Consider the following 16177-nt stretch of genomic DNA (forward strand, 5'->3'; position numbering starts at 1 on the left):
ATGGTCTCGATCTCCTGACCTCGTGATCCACCCGTCTCGGCCTCCCAAAGTGCTGGGATTACAGGCGTGAACCACCATACCCGGCCCAATCACCTCTAAATTATTTACACTACTAGTTAATACAATGTAAATGCTATGTAAATAGTTGTTGGGGCCGAGCATGGTGGCTCACTCCTGTAATCCCAACACTTTGGGAGGCTGAGGCAGGAGGATTACTTGAGCCCAGGAGTTCGAGACCAGCCTGTGGTCCCAGCTACTCAGGAGGCTGAAGTGGGAGGCTCACTTGAGCTCAGGAGGTCGTGGCTGCAGTGAGCTGTGATGGTACCACTGCACTCAAGCCTAGGCAACAAAGTAAGGCTGTCTCAAAAAAAAAAGTTGTTGTATTGATTTTTTTATTTATATTATTTTTTCTTGTTTTTTTTTTATTGCTTTTGTTTTTCAAATACTTTTGATCCACGGTTGATTGAAACCACAGATGTAAAACCCCAGGATACGAGGGGCCAACTGTATATAAAATCAAGTAAAACCTAGCTTAGGAATATAAGAATTTTTCTTTTTTATATTATGTGTGTATATATGTATGTATATATGTGTGTCTATATAGGTATACATATGTGTGTGTATATGTATATATACACACACACACACATATATATATATATATATATATTTTTTTTTTTTTTTTTTAAATAGGGATGAGGTCTCACTATGTTGCCCAGGCTGGTCTCAAACTCCTGAGCTCAAGCGATCCTCCTGCTTCAGACTCCCAGAGCCCTGGGAAGAATTTTTCAACATCAAAAAATCTATTAACATGAGCTACCACAGTAAAAAGAAAAAAAACATATAATTATCTCAGTCTATTCAGAAAGAAATTTGATAAGATTTAAAGCCTACTTATGATTTTTCCCTCTTAACTAATTAAGACTGGAAGAAACTTTCTCAACTAGTAAATTTCATATACCAAAAGCTTACATCAAAATTTTACTTGAGGAAGAAAATTGCAAAGATCCTTAATTAATTAATCCTTTAAGTCAAGATTAATTAACACAAAAATACTCAGTAATCCCCTATGGTTTCACACAGAACTGCACTGTCCTGGTCAATGCCCTAAGGAAAGAAAAAGAAAGAAAAGATGTAAGGATTGGAAGATGAGAGAAAACTGTCATAATTCGAAGATGATATCACCGTCTACCTAGAAAGAAACCGCCGGCTGGGCGCGGTGGCTCAGGCCTCTAATCCCAGCACTTTGGGAGGCAGAGGCAGGTGGATCACTCAAGGTCAGAAGTTCGAGATCAGCCTGGCCAACATAGTGAAACCCAGTCTCTCGCTACGAAAAATACAAAAATTAGCTGGGCGTGGTGGTGCGTGCCTGTAGTCTCAGCTATTCAGGAGGCAAGGCAGGAGAATCACTTGAACCTGGGAGGCGGAGGTTGCAGTGAGCTGAGATCATTCCACTACACTCCAACCTGGGGGACAGAGTGAGACTCCCTCTCAAAAAAGAAAAAGAAAAAAGAAAAAAAGGAAACCAGCTGGGTGTGGTGGCTCATGCCTGTAATCCCATCACTTTGGGAGGCCGAGGTGGGCAGATTACTTGATGTCAGAAGTTCAAAACCAGCCTGGCCACATGGTGAAACCCCGTCTCTACTAAAAATATTGTAAAAATTAGCTGGGCATGGCGGCAGGCGCCTAGAATCCCAGCTACTCAGGAGGCTGAGGCAGGAGAATCACTTAAACCTGGGAGGTGGAGGTTGCAGTGAGCCGAGATCATGTCCAGCCTGGGTGACGAAACGAGACTCTGTCTAAAAAAAATAATGAATTAATTAAAATAAAATAGTCAAACTCACAGAAGCAGAGAGTACAATGGTAGTTTCCAGAGGCTGAGGGGAGGAGGAAGTGGGGAGTTGCTGTTCAATGGGTTGAAAGTTTCAGCCCATTGATGAACGTGTTATCTGCTGCACAACGTCGTGCCTGGAATTCATAATACTGCATTGTCCACTTAATTTGTGAAGAGGGTAGATCCCATGTTAAATGTTCTTACCACAAATTAAAAACAAAAAGAATCAGCCAATTAGAAATCCTTAATTTTAGTAATTTTTTATTTGAGGTAAGTTATCTTCTGAGGTTTTAAAGTAAAGAAATAGGCCAGGTCCAGTGGCTCACACCTGTAATCCCAGCACTGTGGGAGGCCTGGGTGGGCAGATAGCTTGAGCTCAGGAGTTCAAGACCAGCCTGGGCCACATGGCGAAACCCCATCTCTGCAAAAAATACAAAAATTAGCCGAGCAGGGTGGTGGGTGCCTGTGGTCCTAGCTACTTAGAAGGCTGAGGCGGGAGGATCGCTTGAGCCCAGGAGGCAGGAGTTGCAGTAAGCCAAGATCATGCATGCCACCGCACTCCAGCCTAGGAGACAGAGCAAGACCCTATCTCAAAAAACAACAACGAAAACAAAAAAACCCTTACACAATGTTGACTCTAGATTGGTGCAACTCACTGTATGCTAAAGTGAAAGTGTAAAAGGACGGATGGAGGAAAGGAAGCATGGGTAAATAAGGAGGCGTGTGATAACGCAGTACAGCAAAGTGTTTACTCTAAAACCTAGGTGATTGTAAGAGTGTTCATTCTGCAATTCTTTCAACTTTTCTATATGTTTTTCTGGACAAAATGTTAGAGGGAAACACTAAAAACAAAACTATTTGTCATATAAGTCTATGTCTGTAAGTAAATGTGAAGGAAACTGTCTATATGGATACCCAGAAAGGGAAGGGAAGGAATTGGGCAGGTGGGGGGCGGAGGGGGTAAGGAAGTTTGGAGAACAGAAACTTGCACTTTTGCTTTTCCATGTTTTGATTTTTTGCAATGAGAATACACTCATGTAGTCCTGTGCTATTTTTTTACGTAAAAAGCTCAGCATCTGAGAGTCCCCACAAGCTCATGAGGCAGCATCGCTCTTGTGCAGACGAGGAATCCTAGAGCCAGGCAGTTACAGGGGTCCACCAAGGTTACCTAGAGTCAGGAACGACAGGGAGGACAGGAACGAGAGTCTGGCCTGTGCTCCTCCGGGTAAATAGGCTTTGGTAGAAAGGTCTGGGGCCTCCTCTCCCGGCCTTGCCCAGCCCTTCCTCCTACCTTGGGCTGACATGTACACCAGCATCCCTTCATGGTTGTCTGTGGGGCAGGAGACACACATAGCTGCACTCCTGGGGTACTCCCAGGCCTGAGCGTCCACCTGGATGTCCACATTGGATGTGTCCTCTGCCCCTCAACTCACCCATGCCCAGCTCAGCAAGCCCAGTGGATACTTCATTCTCCTCCCCCAGCCCATGTCCAACCAACAACCATGGCCTCACCATCGCCCTTCTCCAGCATCTGTGGTCTTAGACTCCCTTGTGAAATCCCCGTTGCTTCTGCCTCAGTTCAGTCCTCATCTCCCACCCGGATGACTGTGGATAGCTTCCCAACCACCACCATGCCTGGCTAATTTTTGTATTTTTAGTAGAGACGGGGTTTCACCATGTTGTCTAGGCTGGTCTCGAACTCCTGACCTCAAATGGTCCGCCCACCTTGGCCTCAAAAAGTGCTGGGATTACAGGCATGAGCCACCTCACCTGGCCTATACCAGCATCAATTTTAAAGAACTCATGATGTTGTTCACTGAGAAGTAGAAGAACTTTCAACTCTGTGCAGAGCAGAGCTTCCGGACTAGTGCGGCCATTGGGCTATTAGCTGTGCAGAGATATTATGCCCTTGGCCCAGAGATGAGCAGGTAAAATTCGGGGGAACCAGACTTCCCGAGGGTTACCTCTGCAGCAAGCAGGCTCGTCCGTTTACAACGCTGTGTTATACAACAAATAGTATCATGTCCCAGGGGGACCATAATGTAAAAAAGATTAAGAGGCACAGCTTTAGAGAGTGAGAATTTCTGGTCCTAATAAAGGAGTGAAAAGACCATAAAGTTTGAGAATATTGGTTCAAGAAACGATTAGGAAGAACGACCTACCCTAGAAAAGTGAAGATTCATCCTGGTCTGTCCAGTGGAAGAACACTTTGCATATGGAATTAAATCATATCACTCATTCCTTCAAAACAGACTTAATGAGTGCTATGATTTCAATATGGTTTGAATATGGTTCCCTCCAAAGTTCATGTTGAAACTTAATCCCTAATGTGACAGTATTGAGAATAAAAACACACTGGACAATAAATGGAAGGAATAGGTTTGAAGAGGACACCGAGGGGCATTGTCCTGAAAGCCCTAGAACAGCAGGAAGAAGGCCTCAACAGACTCGCTGACTGTATCAGCAAAGTGAAGAAATAAACATAACTTAACGGAGATAGGGTTGCAGCAGAAATTGAGTTGCAGTTTGCCCTTGTCCAGACCTACTTCTGCTTGTGTTTTTCAAATAGGAGGTGCACGTACCACCCAATTATCTATGGCAGCATGCATGTATAGGCTGAACTATCATCAGCTCTGATGTTTCAGAGAAGGCCTCAGAAACTGAAAGAAAACCACCACCCTCCTATTATATCTGAAGTTTCACGTGTGTTTATGAAATCTAATGGGAAATGTATCACACTATTTCTTTAAGGAAATACAAAAAAGTAAAAGAATTATGGCTTTTACAGCAATAATACTGTTATAGGAATAAAAAATCATTGTAAAGCATCAAGACAATACGAGTAAATGAAAAGGCTGTTAAAGTAGATGACGTCATGTGTTAGCCTGTTCCTAATCCCCTAGAATTATAATGTGTGGGATATAAAGTAGGTTTTATTATTCTCCTTTAAAAATCAAAGATGATCTCTGGCCGGGCGCAGTGGCTCATGCCTGTAATCCCAGCACTTTGGGAGGCCGAGGTGGGCGGATCACAAGGTCAGGAGATCGAGACCACCCTGGCTAACACGGTGAAACCCCATCTCTACTAAAAATACAAAAAATTAGCCGGGCGTGGTGGTGGGTGCCTGTAGTCCCAGCTACTCGGGAGCCTGAGGCAGGAGAATGGTGTGAACCCGGGAGGCGGAGCTTGCAGGGAGCCGAGATTGCGCCACTGCACTCCAGCCTGGGCAACAGAGCAAGACTGTCTCAAAAAAAAAAAAAAAAAAAAAATCAAAGATGATCTCTATCACTTTGCCACCTGTTTGATGTGCAGTGGAAACTGGTTAAGCCAGTTGTTTATACTTCGTTTACAAATATAAAGATAGCTGTTTAGGATATTTTGTTAAATTTTTGAAATGCTAGTAATGTGTTTTCACCAGCAGGTATTTGTTGCAAACTTAATGTCATTTTCCTTAAGATGGTTACAGCTATGTAACCTGTAGTATTCTGGACAGACTTGTTAAAAAACAGACAAAAAGAAAAATAAAACAAAACTTGAGTTCTGTTTATCTTGCACATTTTTTATTGTTACAGTGAAAACAAAAATGGTCCAAGAAAATGTTTCCCATTTTTTTATTTTTTAGTTCTTAGCTGGAACATTTAGAAAGAAGGAAATTAATGTGCATTTTATTAATTCCTAGGGGCACAAGGAGGACAATAATAGCTGATCTTTTGAAATTTGAAAAACGTCTTTAGATGACCGAGCAAAAAGATTTTTTAAAATGGTAATGAAAATGGAATGCAGCTACTGCAGCTCATAAAAATTTTAGATAGCAATTCCTACAACCAAATGCTTTTATAGCTAGCCAGGAGAATTACGATAGCATGAGTTGATACATTTTATTACTTTTCCTCCCTTTCTCATATTTTTATAAATAGGTGATAAAAAATGTTTTGCCTGCCAATTGAATGATTTCATAGATGAAGTAGAAACATTTAGGTTTCCGTAGCATTAAATTGTGAAGACAACTGGAGTGGCACTTACTGAAGAAACTCTCTGTATGTCCTAGAATAAGAAGCAATGATGTGCTGCTTCTCATTTTTCTCGCATTTTAAATTATCAGCCAACCTACAGCCATTATCTTTTTCTTTTTTTTTGAGACGGAGTCTCGCTCTGTGGCCCAGGCTGGAGTGCAGTGGCGCGATCTCGGCTCCCTGCAACCTCCGCCTCCTGGGTTCACGCCATTCTCCTGCCTCAGCCTCCCGAGTAGCTGGGACAACAGGCGCCCGCCACCACGCCCGGCTAATTTTTTGTATTTTTAGTAGAGACGGGGTTTCACCATGTTAGCCAAGATGGTCTCGATCTCCTGACTTCGTGATCCACCCGCCTCGGCCTCCCAAAGTGCAGGGATTACAGGCGTGAGCCACTGCGCCCGGCCGGCCAAGCATCTTTAGCACGGTGATATCACCATGACTTCATAGACATGCTCTAGAATCTGTACCTTTACCCAAATATGAAGAATAAAATTGATTAAAGGTTTAAAAAAAAATAGGCTGGGGGTGATGGCTCACGCCTGTAATCCCAGCACTTTGGGAGGCCGAGGTGGGTGGATCGCTTGAGGTCAGGAGTTCAATACCAGCCTGGTCAACATGGTGAAACCCCGTCTCTACTAAAAATATGAAAAAATTAACCAGGCGTGGTGGCACATGCCTGTAATCCCAGCTACTCAGGAGACTGAGGTGGGAGGATTGCTTGAACCCAGGAGGTAAAGGTTGCAGTGAGCCGAGAACTGCACTCCAGCCTGGATGACAGAGTGAGGCTCCATCTCTAAATAAATATTTAAATTAAATAGCCACTCATGATGGTTCATGCCTGTAGCCCCAGCTACTCAGGTGGCTGAAGTGGGAGGATCACTTGAGCTCAGAAGTTTGAGGCTGCAAGGAACCATGACTGCACCACTGCACTCCAGCCTGGGTGACAGTGCAGTGACACGATCTCCATTCAGTAACCTCTGCCTCCCGGGTTCAAGCAATTCTCCTGCCTCAGCCTCCCAAGTAGCTGGGACTACAGGCACCCACCACCACGCCTGACTAATTTTGTTTTTATATTTTTAGTAGAAACGGCATTTCACCCTGTTAGCCAGGATGGTCTCGATCTCCTGACCTCGTGATCCACCCACCTCGGCCTCCCAAAGTGCTGGGATTACAGGTGTGAGCCACCGTGCCCAGCCAATATAATCCTTTTTTTTAAATTAAGAATTGAATAAAATGCAAGATTACATTAAAAGTATGTATCAATGTTTAATGTACTGAAGGTGAGACTTTATCACGGTTACATAAGAGAATATCCCAGTTCTCAAAAAATAGGTCCTGCTGTTGGTAGGAATGTAAATTAGTACAGCCATTATAGAAAACAGTATGGAAGTTTCTCAAGAAATTAAAAATAGAACTACCCACATGATCCAGCAATTCCACTTCTAGGTATATACCCGAAGGAAATGAAATCAGTATGTTGAAGATTTATCTGCACTCCCATGTTCATTGCAGCGTTATTCACAATAGCTAAGATATTGAAAAAACCTAAGTGGATTTATGGATAAAGAAAATGTGTTGTGTGTAAATGTGAAGGAAGGCAGGCGAGGTGGCTCGTGCCTGTAGTCCCAGCTACTTGGAAGGCAGAGTCAAAGGACTGCTTGAGGCCAAGAGTTCCAGCCTGGGTGACACAGTAAGATCCCATCTCTTTTTTAAAAAGGAATGCAAGTCAGCCTTTAAAAAGAAGGAAATCCAATGGGCACAGTGGCTGATGCTTGTAATTCCAGCACTATGGGAGGCTGAGGCAGGTGGATAGGAGTTTGAGACCAGCCTGGGCAACATGGAGAAACCCTGTCTCTACAAAAAATACAAAAATTACCTGGGTGTGGTAGCACACACCTGTAGTCCCAGCTACTTGGGAGGCTGGGATGGAAGAATCACTTGAGCCCAGGGAAGCTGAGGAAAGACAGCGCCACTGCACTCCAGTCTGGGTGAGGGAGTAAGACCCAGCCTCAAAAAAAAGAAAAAAAAAAAAAGGAAATTCTGTCACTGTGACAACTTGGATAAACCCGGAGGACATCATACTATGTAAAATAAACTAGGCACAGAGAAACAAATACTTAATGATCTCACATGTGGAATCTAAAACCTCAAACTTATAGAAAGACAGAGTAGAATGGTGGTTATCAGGGGAGGGCTGGGGAATGGGGGTAGGAAATGGGGAGATGATGATGAAAGGAACGGAGTTTCTGGAGAACTAATGTACATACAGCATGGTGACTGTATGTAATAGTGTATTGTACACTTGAAAAGCGCTAAGAGAGGCCAGGCATCATGGCTCACACCTGTAATCCCAGCACTTTGGGAGGCCAAGGTCGGCAGATCGCTTGAGGTCAGGAGTTTGAGGCCAGCCTGGGCAACACGGTGAAACCCCATCTCTACTAAAAATACAAAAATTAGCCGGGTGTGGTGGTGCACACCTGTAGTCCTAGCTACTCAGGAGGCTGAGGCAGGAGAATCACTTGAACCCAGGAGGTGAAGGTTGCAGTGAGTCAAGATCGCACCACTGCACTCCAGTGTATGCAATAGAGCGAGACTCCATCTCAAAAACAACAAAAAAAGAAAATTGCTGGCCGGGTGCAGTGGCTCACACCTATAATCCCAGCGCTTTGGGAGGCTGAGGCAGGCAGATCATGTGAGGTCAGGAGTTCAAGACCAGCCTGGCCAACATGGCGAAACCCCGTCTCTACTTATAATACAAAAATCAGCCAGGCGTGGTGGCGGGCGCCTGTAATCCCAGCTACTCAGGAGGCTGAGGCAGGAGAATCGCTGGAACCCGAGGGGCAGAGGCTGCAGTGAGCCAAGATTGTGCCACTGCACTCCAGCCTGGGTGACAGAGCAAGACTCTGTCTCAAAAAAAAAAAGAAAGAAAAAAAAGAAAAGAAATTGCTAAGAGAGTAGACTGCAAATGTTCTCACCACAAAACAAAAGTATGTGAGGTGATGAATATGCTAGTTAGCTTGATTTAATCATACATATACCAAAACATCACATCATATACCATAAATATATATAATCTTTATATGTCTGTTAAGCTTTAATAAAGCTGAAAAATAACAAAAAGAGATTTATCTCTATAAAACAGGGTTGTTTTTGTTTTTGTTTTTGTTTGAGACACAGTATCAGTCTGTCACCCAGGCTGGAGTGCAATGGCTCAGTCTCGGCTCACTGCAACCTCCGCCTCCCGGGTTCAAACAATTCTCCTACCTCACCCTCCCAAGTAGCTGGGACTACAGGCACGTGCCACCACACCCGGCTAGTTTTTGTATTTTTAGTAGAGACGGGGTTTCACTATGTTGGCCAATCTGGTCTTGAACTCCTGACCTCGTGATCTGCCCACCTTGGCCTCCCAAAGTGCTGGGATTACAAGCGTGAGCCACCACGCCTGGCCAAAACAAAGTTTTTCAAGTCCTAACCAATGCATCATCTTAATGCAACAAAATTTGAATATAATTTTTTAAAAAGAAATATATCCTGAAAAGTTTAAAAATAAAAGGTCATGATGTATGTAACTCACCCTCACAAAGTCCAAGGAAAAATGTGCTTATATCCATACAGATCCAGAGAGGGAGCACATGCAGATGATGACACGAATGAAGTAAACGTGAGCTCCAGGTGAATTGGGGTCAAGGGCATACAGTTGTACTTTGTGCCATCTTTATTCTCGTAACTCTTCTGTAGGATTGAAATAACAAAAAGCTTTTTAAACTATTAGGGTCTGGAATTTCCTTTGAAATACACCAAAGAGTAAGAGTAATAGATGAAATTAGGAATGATAAATGGATAGATATGGTAAAAGTGTTATAATCTCTGTTCAATTTTCTTTTTTTTTTTTTTGAGACAGAGTCTCGCTCTGTTGCCCAGGCTGGAGTGCAGTGGCACAATCTAGACTCACTGGAGCCTCCACCTCCCAGGTTCAAGCGATTTTTGTGCCTCAGCCCCCCTAGTAGCTGGGATTACAGGCATGCACCACCACGCCCAGCTAATTTTTGTATTTTTAGTAGAGATGGGGTTTCACCATGTTGGCCAGGCTGGTCTCAAACTCCTGACTTGAAGTGATTCACCCATCTTGGCCTCCCAAAGTGCTGAGATTGCAGGCATGAGCCACCGCACCCGGCTTATCTTCAATTTTTTTTTTTTTTTTTTTTTTTTTGAGATGGAGTCTCACTCTGTCGCCCAGGCTGGAGTGCAATGGTGCGATCTCAGCTCACTGCAACCTCCACCTCCCAGGTTCAAGCAATTCTCCTGCCTCAGCCTCCTGAGTAGCTGGGATTACAGGCACGTGCCACCACACCCAGCTAATTTTTGTGTTTTTAGTAGAGACGGGGTTTCACCATGTTGGTCAGGCTGGTCTTGAACTCCTGACCTCATAATCTGCCCGCCTCGGCTCCCAAAGTACTGGGATTACAGGCGTGAGCCACCTCGCCCAGCCTCAAATTTGTTTATAATAAAATGGTGTGGGGCAGAGAGGAGAACAAGACAAATCGATATGACGTGTCATGGAAAAATGTCACCAAATCAGGAAGTCTTTTGTTGTAGAAGCCACTGGAAGGGGCGTAAAGCCCACCTTCCTTTTCCTACTGTCTCCCGGTATTTCCTCCGAAAGCAGGAGTTCAGCTGCACTTGAGATTCTTACTACCCTGTGGCTGGTATGAGGTGCCAAACAGGGAAAGGACTGGTCACTTCACCAACGTAATGACAGCTCTCTCTTAGAGACACATTACACAAATCGTCAGGCTAACTTTTTTGCAAGTCCTTTAATAAATACAAGATTATTTTCATAAAATAACTGCCATATTCTGATTTATCCTAGCAATAGCACCTACACCCCATTTAGTTACAACCACCACAAAAAGCTCTGATGTTCCAAACTCAAGATAGACAGGGTCCTCTTTATCTGAAGATACTTTCCCCAAGTCCCTGCAGCTACAAGACCATTTGGAGAAGCAAAGGTATTCGTAATGATAACATATTCACTAATGAATTAACCACTTAAAAACTGATCCCTATTCAAAATTTACTCCCTGCTGAACCCCAAAGCATCGATCCCCATGTCCCATACCAATGGCCAGCCAGCCTCTCACTCGTTCTCAGATGTCTAGGATGCCAGTCATTTGGATGGTTAAATTGTGAATCTTACACACAATGCAAGATTTCACAGAATCAACAAGTGACATTAAAGCCCCACTCGAGTGGCACACAAAGCCACCGACAGGCGAGGTCAGCAGAGTTACGGACCAATCAACAACTGAACAGAAGGAAATTAACGCTGATGACTCACCAGGAGCTTCAAAATAGAATGGTTTGAAAAAAGCAATAAATTTAAAATGAATTAAAGTGAAGAGTGAGCTTAGGCTCAAAATACAAAGGGAGCAGCAATATCATAAAATGGCTTTTTCTATGAGATATCCCATAAAAATATCCAGAATGGGCCAGGTGCGGTGGCTCACGCCTGTAATCCCAGCACGTTGGGAGGCTGAGACAGGTGGATCTGAGGTCAGGAGATCAAGACCATCCTGGCTAACACAGTGAAACCCCGTCTCTACTAAAAACACAAAAAATAGCCGGGCGTGGTGGCGGGCACCTGTAGTCCCAACTACTCAGGAGGCTGAGGCAGGAGACTGGCGTGAACCCAGGAGGTGGAGCTTGCAGTGAGCCGAGATTGCGCCACTGCACCCCAGCCTGGGCGACAGAGCCAGACTCCATCTCGAAAAAAAAAAAAAAAAATCCAGAATGATTAATAACATGGTGAATGGGATAATTACTTTACCACTTTTGGTCAATTAGCTGAGGACTAGCTAAATCCAAAGAGATGTGAATAAAATGAAAATAGAGACACCAAAAAATTGACTACCAAAGAATTAAAGAGGACTTTGAGAGGAAAATGAAGTCTAAATATTTTTAGACTCTCTTTCTGACTCTACCGTGAGTCAGATGTAAAATGAATGATATCTTGAATCATGTAATTTTCCAGAAAAATTATGCACAAAAGTCAACACTTGTTCATTCTTGATTCGTTCTAAAAACTAGCACACAGTTGCAAACATATTCTAAATTTTGTTATGTATGATAAACTTATTTTCATAATTTTTGTTTTTATTATCCAAAATAAAATCTCAATCAAGGTTTTTGTAGGGGCTTTTCACCATTTATGAAACATTGATTCTTGTTTCATATGGACTCACTTTTTTATACATCTTTTTACTTTTTGTTTTTTTGAGATGGAGTCTCCCACTCTTGCCCGGGCTGGAGTGCAGTGATGCCATCTCGGCTCACTGCAAGCTCCGCCTCCAGGGTTCACACCATTCTCCTGCCTCAGCCTCTCCGGAGTAGCTGGGACTACAGGCGCCCGCCACCACGCCCAGCTAATTTTTTGTATTTTTAGTAGAGACGGGGTTTCACTATATTAGCCAGGATGGTCTCGATCTCCTGACCTCGTGATCCGCCGCCTCGGCCTCGCAAAGTGCTGGGATTACAGGCGTGAACCACCGCGCCTGGCCTTTTTTTTTTTTGAGATGAAAGTCTTGCTCTGTCGCCCAGGCTGGAGAGTGCAGTGGTGCGATCTTGGCTTACTGCAACCTCTGCCTCCTGGGCTCAAGCAATTCTCCTGCCTCAGCCTCCTGAGAAGCTGGGACTACAGGTGTGAGCCACCATGCCCAGCTAAGTTTCGTATTTTTAGTTGAGACAGGGTTTCACCATGTTGGCCAGGCTGGTCTCATACTCCTGACCTCGTGATCCACCTGCCTCGGCCTCCCAAAGTGCTGGGATTATAGGCGGAGGCCACTGTACCCAGCCCATCATTTTTACTTTTTTTTTTTTTTTTTGAGACGGAGTCTCGCTCTGTCGCCCAGGCTGGAGTGCAGTGGCATGATCTCGGCTCACTGCAAGCTCCGCCTCCCGGGTTCACACCATTCTCCTGCCTCAGCCTCCCGAGTAGCTGGGACTACAGTTACCCACCACCAAGTCCGGCTAATTTTTTTTGTATTTTTAGTAGAGACGGGGTTTCACCATGTTATCCAGGATGGTCTCGATCTCCTGACCTCATGATCCGCCCGCCTCGGCCTCCCAAAGTGCTGGGATTACAGGCGTGAGCCACCGCGCCCGGCCAAAATTTTCCTTTGTATTTAGTCAAATTCCTTTCTTCTCCGAGTGAAGAAACAGACTGAGTGTATAGTGACTTACCCAGGCCACACAGTTGGATACTAGAGATAGTAGTCACAATCGCTAACATCTGCCATGTGGTCCTTACTGCAAATCTTATTTAATAATGAGGTCGGCTTTTTGTTACCCACTTAACTAATCAATAGGAGAAGCCAGCTCTGATTTCCAGTCCACTATCGTGCACTCTTTCTTGCCAAGCCGTCATAGTCATTAGATTAAAAAAAAAAAAATTCCTGCTTTCCTGCCTCGCCTGTGCGTTTCCTTAGTCGCCCTTTCGGGGCTTGTTCTAATGAGTGCTACAGAAAAATGACGAAGTGGAAAATATAGAACATGAAATGAAAATTTAAAAGAGGAAATGGTGTCACAAAGCCAACGACGGCCAGGGAACCCCGTGAAGCGCCGGGCAGGGTGCACAACTGTCCTCGGAGAAAGTTCAAGAGGAACTTCCCCGCGAACAGGTCCTGCCGGCGGCCGGGAATACGCACACTTTTTATGTTATGACTTGGACTTTCCCGAACCTTTCGAAACAGAGGGAAGGCGAGGCGGTGAAGAGGGAGAAAAATCTCGCCCACCGAAGGGAAAGGCGGTGCCCGGCCGCACCCACCCCGCGCCCGCCCGCACCCACCCCGCGCCCGCCCGCCCGCTGGGTCACATGACACGGCCAAGATGGCCGACCGGGAAGGCGGCTGCGCTGCTGGGCGGGGGCGGGGGCGGGAGCTGGAGCCGGAGCCGGAGCTGGAGCCGGGGCCCGGGTCAGCGCTTGAGCCGGGAGAAGAGTTTGAGATCGTGGACCGAAGCCAGCTGCCCGGCCCAGGCGACCTGCGGAGCGCAACGAGGCCGCGGGCGGCCGAGGGCTGGTCGGCGCCCATCCTGACCCTGGCACGCAGGGCCACCGGGAACCTGTCGGCGAGCTGCGGGAGCGCGCTGCGCGCGGCCGCGGGGCTGGGCGGCGGGGACAGCGGGGACGGCACGGCGCGCGCAGGTAGGCTCGGGCCGGGTCTGTCCCGCGGCGGACTGGCGTGTCCCCGCTGGCCGCCGGTGCGGGCGCGGTGGGGGCCGGGCTGGGAGGGCACTGGCCGTTCCGGGAGGTTACGCGAGCTGTTGGCCGGCGGGCGGCGCCTGGCTGCGCCTGGGTCTTTACTCCGGCGGCCCAGCCGAGGCCGCCCCCCGCAGCCCCGCGTGCCTGAGCGCGCTCCCGCACCCGCGCCTCTATGCTCTCCCACTAACTAGGTGAAGGACGTGTGCGCGTCCGGGCTTCGGAACTCTGTGGTAACTCCACACACGAAACGGAGCCCGCACTGTTCTGCTTTTCAACCGTTCAGTGCGGGAGTGGAGCGCCGGCGGGTGTCGGGAGGGCGTGGGCCTTGCGCGCAGCGGACCAGCGGCGCCTCCGCTCACCTCTGCCTGTGAGATGGGGATTTTAAAGTCACCCGATGATCTCTTAAAGACCTTTTCAGCCCTTGTAATGAATACAGTGCCAGCATATCAGTAAGATTTAAGTAACTTAGCCCTCTAACGCCAGACATCCAGAGCTGTGCTATCCAATACAGCAGCACGCATACGTTTTTGTGTGTGTGTTTTTGTTTTTATTTATTTTTATTTTTTTGAGACTGAGTCTTGCTCTGTCGCCCAGGCTGGAGTGCAGTGGTGCGATCTCGGCTCACTGCACCCTCTGCCTCCCGGGTTCAAGCGATCCTCCCGCCTCAGCCTCCCGAGTAGCTGGGATTACAGGTGCCCACCACCACGCTCGGGTAAGTTCCCCCCCCCCATATTTTTGGTAGAAACGGGGTTTCACCATCTTGGCCAGGCTCGTCTTGAACTCCTGACCTCGTGATACACCTGCCTCGGCCTTGTAAAGTACTGGGACTACAGGCTTGAGCGACCGCGCCCGGCCGGATTCCTCAATTTCTAACTAAATCAAATTGAAATTCAGTACTTTTAAATTGAATTAAAAATTGAGTTCCTCGGCCGGGAGCGGTGGCTCACGCCTGTAATCCCAGCACTTTGGGAGGCCAAGGCGGGTGGATCACGAGGTCAAGAGATCGAGACCATCCTGGCCAACATGGTGAAACCCCGTCTCTACTAAAAATACAAAAAATTAGCTGGGTGTGGTGGCATGCACCTGTAGTCCCAGCTACTCAGGAGGCTGAGGCAGGAGAATCGCTTGAACCTGGGAGGCAGAGGTTGCAGTGAGCCGAGATCGCGCCACTGCACTCCAGCCTGGGTGACAGAGCGAGACTCTGTCTCAAAAAAAAAAAAAAAAAACTTGTTCCTCGATTACAGCGGCCACATTTTAAATGCTCAGTAGCCTGTGTGTGGCCAGTGGCTACTGTATGAGATAGCACATAATAGAACATTGCCAACTTCACAGAAAATGCTGGGACAGAGCTGAGGAAAGGTTGTGGTGGCTTCCAAAGAGCATCATAGCACACACTTGAGGATTTCTGATTCCTCCCCATCCACTGGTACCTTTGCTGTAGATGCACTGACCCCAGGTAGTGAATTGTGAGATTTTCAGTGGTCAAGAATAATTACTGAGTAAAGTTGAAAGGCTGACTCGTTTTGAGATCCTGGCAGTGGAAAATAGCATTAGGGGATGATGAGAGCCTGGGCAGGCCGGGAATCTACTGCCCTCTAGCTTGACACCTTTTCCTGAGACTTTTCCACACATCAGTGGATGCTGCCTTGCATACTCATTGACAGTACTGAAAGTCAAGGCATGGCGTCTCCTGGAGGCCTCTTAGATATTTCGTGGCAGGAGTGAGCAAATAATAAAAGTTCTTCCCTGATAGAATTTCTTTCCTTTAATGCAGAATCAAGGAAAAAATTAAAAAGATAAAATGAAATGTGTCAGTACCTGGCACAGAATAATAAGTGTTCGCTGAACAAATGCATATTTGAAAAATACCTGTGTTCCATCTATGGAAGTGATAGAAAACAATAGCCAACATTTATATTGTCCTTCAAAGGTGCCAGGCATTAGTCTTAAACCTGTACAAGTATTCATTCATTCCTCACAACAACCCTATGTGATAGCAGGACTAGCTTCATGGGTGGACGGTCAATGCAGGCTTTGATCACTCTGGTGGAAAGGGCCAGGCACTCAGAAGTA

General features: G+C 46.2%; 1 protein-coding gene and 1 long non-coding RNA gene across 3 annotated transcripts in view; one reads left to right on the forward strand and one right to left on the reverse strand.

The window, feature by feature from the left end:
* Positions 1-717: 717 nt before the first annotated feature.
* LOC129533427 (uncharacterized) lies at positions 718-13740 on the reverse strand. Its single transcript, XR_008679659.2, has 3 exons — positions 13087-13740; positions 9422-9579; positions 718-3002 (listed from the first exon to the last, which is right to left on the reverse strand). It is a non-coding gene; the product is annotated as an uncharacterized lncRNA (long non-coding RNA).
* Positions 13714-16177, forward strand: part of RUFY1 (RUN and FYVE domain containing 1) — a 61968-nt gene continuing 59504 nt past the window's right edge. The window contains exon 1 of one of the 2 annotated variants that reach the window (XM_055386484.2): positions 13714-14047. In XM_055386484.2, the coding sequence (XP_055242459.2) occupies positions 13732-14047 (316 nt within the window). In that variant the 5' untranslated portion in view covers positions 13714-13731. The remainder of the gene's footprint in view (positions 14048-16177) is intronic. The other variant, XM_055386485.2, reaches the window with a different exon arrangement.

Source organism: Gorilla gorilla, chromosome 4, assembly GCF_029281585.2.
Source record: "Gorilla gorilla gorilla isolate KB3781 chromosome 4, NHGRI_mGorGor1-v2.1_pri, whole genome shotgun sequence".
In the NCBI taxonomy this organism is placed as follows: domain Eukaryota; kingdom Metazoa; phylum Chordata; class Mammalia; order Primates; family Hominidae; genus Gorilla; species Gorilla gorilla.